The sequence below is a fragment of the Mytilus galloprovincialis genome, chromosome 3 (genome assembly GCF_965363235.1).
Source record: "Mytilus galloprovincialis chromosome 3, xbMytGall1.hap1.1, whole genome shotgun sequence".
Lineage (NCBI taxonomy): Eukaryota > Metazoa > Mollusca > Bivalvia > Mytilida > Mytilidae > Mytilus > Mytilus galloprovincialis.
This window is the reverse complement of record NC_134840.1, coordinates 17691863-17701316: the sequence shown is the minus strand read 5'-3', so window position 1 is coordinate 17701316 and position 9454 is coordinate 17691863. Positions and strand designations below refer to the sequence as shown.

General features: G+C 34.6%; 1 protein-coding gene across 1 annotated transcript; it reads left to right on the top strand.

The window, feature by feature from the left end:
- Positions 1 to 5534: 5534 nt before the first annotated feature.
- LOC143067297 (protein PAXX-like) lies at positions 5535 to 8961 on the top strand. The gene is made up of 2 exons (XM_076240434.1): positions 5535 to 5824; positions 8506 to 8961. The coding sequence occupies exons 1-2, from the start codon at positions 5595 to 5597 to the stop codon at positions 8876 to 8878; spliced, it is 603 nt and encodes a 200-aa protein (XP_076096549.1). The 5' UTR covers positions 5535 to 5594; the 3' UTR covers positions 8879 to 8961.
- The last annotated feature ends 493 nt before the right edge of the window (positions 8962 to 9454 follow it).

Sequence of the window (9454 nt, the reverse complement as noted above, 5' to 3'; positions counted from 1 at the left end):
TTAGGGGGGAGGGGCGCACACCCCGCCTAATGTGGTTGCAAACTATTTTAAAGTGATTTTGACGCCATTGAAATTTGATTGTAAACAAACAAGGTCAGAAGGTTCAGTATGGGGACAGCATCGTACATTGAGTTACTAAGAAACAATTGAGAGTTACCAAGCTTGACAATGCATGGTAATAAAAAATGAAAGATAAGTCTACAGAAAAAATAAGAAAAAAATAGCCTTAGGATAACGACTTGTCAACACACCTGGATAGTGAATCACTGAGGCGTGACGAAATCGGGCCCCCTCTTAGGCAGCTAGTGGATCCGCCACTGATATAGATATAAGAAGATGATGTATAAGTGCCAGTCTTATGTCTGTTTGTTATGCACACAGATTGTTGTCAATATAAAAGAATGCTTTGCGACTGTCATGCAAGTCAGAGGTTTAGCTAGCTATAAAACCAGGTTTAATCCTAGATTTTCAAGATAAGGAAATGTCTGCATGTAAGAAGTCAGGAAAGTACCAGTTGTTTTCCGTTAGTTTGATGTGTTTGAGCATTTTATTTCTTTTTTTAATGTACAATTGATTCGTTTACCGTATATCGAAAGACATACATTTGTGCTTTCATTAAACTCAGACATATAATTGCTTAGAATTTCTTCAAGTGCCGTTTGGTAAAGATTAAAATAGAATATTTTTATTCACCAAAAGTTAGGGTCTCAAGAGGACATATATAGCACATAAACAACATCAATATAAAAAATAAGAAATGCAATGCAAACTAGACAATAGACATGTAACAAAAATTAAGAAAAGAAACACACCCACCAAAATAATAACAACATATTATTCCATGACCTCTTCAGTTATGATGACATTGACTCAAGTGCACCAGGTAATTTTAAAGTGTATTCAGTTGTGACTATTAAATAAACAGAAGAATTAATTAGTCTGTGCCTTTATATGACGAAATCTCTACAATAAAACCCACAAAGAACGCCCACACATTTACTATCAGGTGTACTTCAAATATCATTAAATAAAGGATAGTATAACTAATCTGCAGCAAACACCAATAGTTGATGCTTGAAAGGAAATCTCTACGTGTACTAAATGCAGAGGAGTCAAACTCCTATATATGTTTGACTTCCAAGGTTTTGAACTAGCAGTTAGTAACTGCGAGTACTCTCAGATCTGTACCTAAGTGACTTTTTGTTGTAGGACCCCCACTCTGTGTTTTTGTTTCTTTATTTGTATCCACCTGATGAGTTAAGCCTTTTTCAACACATTTTTATAGTTCGTTCAAGTTCTTATGTTGTACTGTCACACCAATGTCCCAGGTTAGGGGGGTAATTGGGATCCCGCTTACATGTTTAACCCCGCCACATTCTGTGTGTATGTGCCTGTCCCAACTAAGGAGCCTGTACACTAATTCAGTGGTTATCGTTTGTTGCTGTGTTACATATTTATTTTTTTTCGTTCATTTTTTGTACATAAATTAGGCCGTTAATTTTCTCGTTTAATTGATTTACTTTTGTCATTTCGGGATCAATTATAGCTGACTATGCAGTATCGGCTCATTGTTAAAGGTCGTACGGTTAATTTCTGTGTCATTTGGTCTCTTGCGAAGAGTTGTCTCATTGGCAATCATACTACAGCTTCTTTTTTTATATCTAAGTCAGCCGAGACAGGCTTATGTACCCCGAGAAAAAAGTAAAACTTACGAAAACACTGCATAGATATAAGAACATGTGATATGAGAGCCAATGAGACAATTTGTTAAGGTAAACCATTATAGGTAGAAGTCTTCAACACGGAGCCTTAAGTTAGCTCACACCGAACAGCGAGCTATATGGGGCCCCAAAATGACTATGGAAAAAAAATTCAAACGCAAAATCCAACGGTCTAATCTATACCGGTATAAAAAACGAGAAACGAGAAACACTTATGAACCACACCAACAAACGACAACCACTGAACACCAGGTTTCTAACTTAGGACAGGTTCCAACAAATGCAGCGGGTTTAAACGTTTTAATAGGTACCAACCTTACCTAACCATTGTTTAACATCACAACTTTAACATAGAAAGACACATTTTAAAATATCAATTAAAATGGCTTAACTCAATCAAAAGACATATTAACATAAGTGAAAATTCACTGAACGAAAAAAAAAATAACCTATTACACAAAGTAAATACAAAATCAATATAATAATGGGTGAGATGTTAAACAATTTCAGACCAAAAAAGACCACCACAACAGTTGGCTTGAACACAATGCCACCAACTAGAATAATGTACGCAGGTAAATGACAATAATTTTGTTGTAAGTATTCTATACAGTAATGGAGAACGAAATTATTTTTACATAACAAATAATTTTGTTGTTTATAGTACGAGAACAGAGGAACAAAGTCGATGTTGTCCTTGTTAGATTTAATCAGTATTTGTACTCTTTAGTTAAATTTTTTTTTGTATCAACAGGTCAAATTAACACGAAAGTACGATTTGAGAGTACTCGCAGTTACTGAAGTCATAAACAATTGATAATCAAAAATCATGCATCAGAGACTAAAATCAACTAAAACACATCCCTGGGATTTAGTATTTTAACGTCATGGCCAGTCAAAGAAGACATGACTTGTGCGATGCCAAATATAAAGTTTTCGACAGGCAGTAGGATAGTTAGGAGTTAACCTCTATATAAAAATATATGGGGAAGGTTTCTATGGGACAGATGATTCCCCCTCGTGCGTATCATATAAAGTTATAAAGGGACATAAATGAAGAACAGTTAAAGTGACTACACAAATTTGTACTTGATCTGAGTTTTGAGGTAATACGTATTGAGTGTATGTTTCATAAAATTTGGTTGATTCAAACTTAAGTTAGAGAACGGAAACGAAAAATTCAGCATTTTTCCATATGTTATGGGGCATAACTCTAGAACGGTTAAAGTGACGCCCTAAACTTCGAACTTGATCTGTATTTTTGTGGTAATAAGCATTGTGTATAAGTTCCATATTATTTGGTTGAGGCAAACTAAACTTAGAGAACGGAAACCTACTTTAGGACGTACGGACGGGCCTACGGACGTACGCACAGACGGACAAAGGTAAAACTTAACGCCCCTCCGCCACGGCGGGGGCATACAAATGAACGTGGATGTGTATTTATAAATCCCGTTTGGTTTAATTTGATTTTATTTTCTGTGTTTTGACGCCATTTTTAAGACCCACTTTTGGGCTATTTCATTGAAACCAATTTTTATTGGTGGATGAAGCTGGAGTGTCCGGAGAAAACCACCGAGCTTTGATAGGAAAACTGACAATCCTAGTCAATTAAGATTGGAATGCAAGTGCACCCGCACGAGCGGGGTTCGAACTCACAACCTCAGTGTTGACTGGCTAGTGATTACCGTAGTAACTTCTAACATCTTAGGAATGTGAAATACCATTTTACATAAAAAAAAAAAAAAAAAAAAGATGTGGTATGATTACCAATGAGACAACTCTCCACAAGAGAAAAAATTGACACAGAAATTAACAACTATAGGTCACCGTACGGCCTTCAATAATGAGCAAACCCCATACCGCATAGTCAGCTATAAAAGGCCCCAAAATGACAATGTATTACTATACAATTCAAACGAGAAAACTAACGGCCTTATTTATTTGAAAAAATGAGCGAAAACCAAATAGAATTTCTCGCTACATTGAAGACCTGTTGGTGACCTTCTGCTGTTGTTTTTTCTATGGTCGGGTTGTTGTCTCTTCGACATATTACCCATTTCCATTCTCAATTTTGTGTAACACATAAACAAACGACAACCACTGAATTACAGGCTCCTGACTTGGGACAGGCACATACATACATAATGTGGCGGGGTTAAACATGTTAGCGGGATCCCAACCCTCCCCCTAACCTGGGACAGTGGTCTAACAGTACAACATAAGAACGAACTATAAAAATCAGTTGAAAAAAGGCCTAACTCATCATATTGACAAAAATACAAGTGGACGTGGCCTGGTACTTGTACATTCCAACAACAAAAAGACAATAGGAACAGATCTGAGATTACTTGCAGTTAACTGACTATTACCGTCTAGTCCTACAGACAAATAGATTGGTTACCTGTCGGACTAGTGTACTCTTTAAGAAGGGTAGTTTACCTAACCTAATACTGACTACGCGGATCAGTTAGAAAGCAAGCTAACCAAAGATATTACCTTTACCTACACACTCAATGCAATCGGCTGTAATAATTTGCAAGTGATGCATTGATACGTTTGTTAAAATCTAGAGCACAACTACACACCGGGCGTAACGAACGAGTTGGGATATATAAACACCGTATGATGGAGCCAAAGGAACATCACCGTTTAAAAAAGGAAAATTAACAATAGGGAATGAAAAATCGTCTCTTTTGTCCCTTTAGAAATTTAAAATAAATGTGTAAATCTAGAAAAGGACAATTACTACTGTTTATGTTGGATTTAGTTAAGGTGAGTTCCTTTCGGTAAATTTCGGTAGTATATTTAGAGAATTCTGCCGATTATTTAACGAAAAAAATATCAGGATAACAGTGGGTATCGTTGAATGTATCAACCAAATGTAATAATATGACTTGTGACGTCTTTACTGATTTTGGTCGTAAACTGAGATTCATAGCAACATTAAATCTGCTGTCAAAGCGGTGGAGTTAAGTGTCCATAGGTATACCCACAGACTGGAAAGACTTGATCTTAAATAAACGTACAGGGCGGGGGGTGGCGAACTAGGCGCAATTAGGGACCTAACGCGTTAATCCCTTGATCAATTCATGCAATTTATTTAATGTTAGTTAAAAGAAATTGTCAAAGGCTTTTTCTTCGGGGACATTATGAGTTTACACAAATGCGTTTTTTAATTCAGTATTGAGAATAATATCATGGTTTGATAAATTTGGCGAAGTTCATTATACTTTTCTCATCATCTAAAATAAAATGATGTTCATCTTTAATTACATGCTTATCACACATATCACAAAGTCTCAGATGTCTCGCAACATTATTTAATCTACTATTTTCTATATTTAAAAAAATAAAGCAGATATATTCGGTATTTACAAATAAATGGTAAATTTATCATGACTCTGAATCATGATAATTTACAGCATGGCGACGTCTTCAAATTCGTCTTTTAAAAATAAGCTAATAAATATATTACGGGCATCCATTTCTTATAAACAAATACTTAGCATGGAATAATGCATAATTTTTCTAAACAATTAAAAAAAAACGTCTATTATTTGATTTTTAAGGATGTGAATTCAAGTAATTTGGGTATATGACGATGAGTCCGGAAACTCCGATGTTTTCAAATAATTCATATTCCTTTCCTTCGTTTTAAAATATTTGATTTGACATTGATTCATTTATTTTCATTTAAATCTGGCTTAGTATCATAATTTGTAAATGCTTTCAAGCCAAAAGCTCGGCCAAAAGTCTCGACTATCCAGTCGGTCGATAGTTTCGTTTCGCTAGATAAAGTTTGCGTGATGCATTAACCAATATGTCAGCGCCCATGAAACTGTAAACAAACATTTTGGTATATATCCGAAAATGACAAGTTTGAAGAATCTTGTGACTGAATCAAAAGTAGAGAGTCTACATGCAGTAGTGGAAAATGGTAAACAAGAATTTGTTTGCTTTACCAGACTTGCTACAAACTGGATTATATGTATAACTGATGGATCGGAAATGTACAGAACAGAACTTGATGCTGAAGAGTTAGAATCTTGTAGAGAACTGGCTGAGATCAGTTCGATGGATACATATCTTGCAAGAATAAGGTAAATGTTTGTCCTTTTTATGTCTGGCCCACATAGCCCAGAAGCCTGAAAACTATAAAATTGGCCTTCTGTAGACTGTCATAAAATTGAGAAAGGAAATGGGAAATGTGTCAAAGCGACAACAACCAGACCATAGAGCAGACAACAGCCGAAGGCCACCAATGTGGCATAGATTCCACTCCCCCACAGCAAAGCACTTTTGTAGTCCTATAACATGTGACCTCGGGGGCATTATTTACTATTTCTATTTACTGTTCTGATACATTTTTTTTTATTATCAATGTGCCTCCCAATTCGCATTCAAAAAAAATAAAAAATGAAAATATCAGTATAAAAACGTTAAAAAATGATTATAGGACTAAACACTTTTGTAGTCCACCTGTTACCGTATTTTCAAGTTCAACCTTTTTAGCCGTATAAAGATGTCTTGAATTGGTAATATGGTTTTCGAACTATTATTAGTAATTATAACGTAAACCTCATTATAATATCATAGAGTAGATGCTTTATTTTGAAAATAAGGACAATAGCTAAATTAAAGACAGCTTAGCATGTTAGAGTAGTCCCATAATATATGAACTCGGGGGCATTATTTTCTATTTCCATTTCCTTTAACTGATTTTGCTATTTTTTTTTATTTTTTTTATCAATGTGCCACCCGAATTAGACAGAAAATAAAAAATGAAAATATTAGCATGAAAACGTTAAATAGTGAATATATAATGCGAAGGCATATATTATAGGACTAGTTAGAGTAGTGCTTAAGCCTTAAGTATTATATGGACTATTTGACTTTCGAGGGGGGAGGGTGTTAATACTCTGGCCTATTCAGTTGCAGAATAGAATATTCTAGCTTCATGTCCTATATTCTTTTCAAATGATGAAAAAAAATATTCTTGCTTTCGCTTTGGATTGACTGAAAAAAGTATTCTTGACCGGTTTGTATGATATAAAAAAATCTAGCTTGACATAAATAAAAAAACGCACCCCCCCAAGTTAATTGATGTAAGGCATAGACCATTGTCATGTACATATATACCATTTTGCATTCACTTAAAGGGACATTGTCAAATTCATGTTCACTGAAATGACTAAAATTCTCATAGTATATTTATAACTTAGGGAGCTACCATTTGATTTTTATGGGGGGGGGGGGGGGGGGGGCAAGTGTCTCATCCTGCCTTTTTTTTTTACTCAAAACTCCTGCCCTGCCTATTTTTTTCAAATTTCATCCTAGCCCCCCCCCCCCCCCCCCCCCCATAAAAATCAAATGGTAGCTCCCTTACTAAACGTATATCCAAATTACAATAAGTCTGACTTAAACAATTAACAATGCATGGAGTCAGCATTTCGTGTGTATTTTTGTTCAGATTACATCTCCGAGGTTGAACTTTAAAGACTGCCGACGGTAATATAACCAGATATAGATATAAACATAAATATAAATACTTGTAGATATAGCGACTTTGTGCAATTGGACTTTTCTAAGTCTGTATGATTTCATGTTATAATTATATATAAGTTAAAACAAAAAAATGATCGTTTAAGAATGAATTTTTGTGGATGTAATCAGTCTCATCCTGCCTTTTTTTTTTTTACTCAAAACTCCTGCCCTGCCTATTTTTTTCAAATTTCATCCTAGCCCCCCCATAAAAATCAAATGGTAGCTCCCTTACTAAACGTATATCCAAATTACAATAAGTCTGACTTAAACAATTAACAATGCATGGAGTCAGCATTTCGTGTGTATTTTTGTTCAGATTACATCTCCGAGGTTGAACTTTAAAGACTGCCGACGGTAATATAACCAGATATAGATATAAACATAAATATAAATACTTGTAGATATAGCGACTTTGTGCAATTGGACTTTTCTAAGTCTGTATGATTTCATGTTATAATTATATATAAGTTAAAACAAAAAAATGATCGTTTAAGAATGAATTTTTGTGGATGTAATCAGTCGTTCTTCACTTTCAATGTTGACTTTTTTTTTTAATGACTGAACAAGGCTAATACATGCTTAACCAATCTCTAGCTAATTGGTTAAATTGGAGGTAACATGAATACAAATACAATGAGGTCGAGTTATTCTATTGCAAGTGAATAATTAATCAGCGATGTTTCTCAGCTTAAATTTGACAAAATTGAACTAAGCAGGCAGCTAAAAGCGAATTATTATTTCACAATTTCACTTTCATTAATGATTGAACAAAATGATATATCGAAAACTCATGCCTTTTAACAAATTTTAGGGGATAAAAAGTGTCTTTAAAAGAAAAAAAAGGTGATACATTTTGAAAGATAATCTCTCACCCAAAATGTCTATTCCATTTAGAAGGTTGCTGATTTTCAGGGCACCCCTCGCCTGTTTACCTATATTTTTGAACCATTATCAGCCACTGAGAAATTTCATTTACAGTCATACTATAAATCTGTTTGAATAAAATGTTTGTTGAACTTCAAAATTCCGTCCACTTCCACTTGGTTACAATTAAAAATGCAAAAAAATACAGTTCATTGTGAATTTTCTTACAAGCTCTGCTGCACGGCGTCCGTGCTTATATCATCAACCACTCATATCTTTTGAGAGTAGAAAGTTGTCACTGAATTAATGTCCTGGTAGAGGTTATTTGCATTGAGCTAATAATAGTATACATTATATGAATTTATATTTTCAGGAAATGTTTCCTAGATGCTGACCTATCAATTTCATTTGTTGGCACACGTGCGACTTTGTCAGTTGGTAAAAGTTCTGCAACAATTAATTTTGACTTATTCGAAGCCAAAGCAGCTGAGAAAAAAGTTGAACTACAAAACATTCTATTTAGATTAGCTACCACCGCAACGTCACTTGAAATTGACCTTGAAAAGGCAAATAAAACAATAGACACTCTAAAAGCACAAAAATCGCAAAATACTGGAGGTTTGATGGACTTTGGGCCTAAAATGGGAACTAACCCTGCTAAAGTTAAACCAAAGAAAACAGGGATGAGTGTTGTTAATCCTACAAGCAAGAAAAGAAAGGCTGCAACAGGAGTCGTGTTCGATTAGTATCATCATTAGATTCGTAACATTTATGTATCTGCTATGTCTGTTATTTCATTAGTTTTTTTTATATTGAATATTAATAAATACATGTTGTGAAATCACTGAAGTTTTTATACGGTCTTAAGAATTGAAATATTCTTTTCCTTCCTCGTAACTAAATTTTGCCGATGATGATGTGAGAAATCGACATAATGATGATAATGACGAAATAGGCGTAATAACTCAATCTGAACGTTGATCACTGATGAACCCTTGTTGACGGACAATAACATGTATACCTTGCAATGCTCCTATTTCTAATAATTACTGAAAATAAACACATATATAGATTTATATAGATTAGAAAGTTGTTGTTTTTTTGTTTGAATTGTTTTACACTAGTAATTGTGGTAGTAATTATAGCTTGCTGTTCGGTGTGAGCCAAGGCTCCATATTGAATGCCGTACTTTGTCCTATGCTTGTTTATTATTTACACATTGTGACTTGGATGGAGTTGTTTCATTGGCACTCTTACCTAACATAATTTCTACATGATTAAAAATAAACAGCTGCGCCATGAGCGTATGATACGCCCGTCGT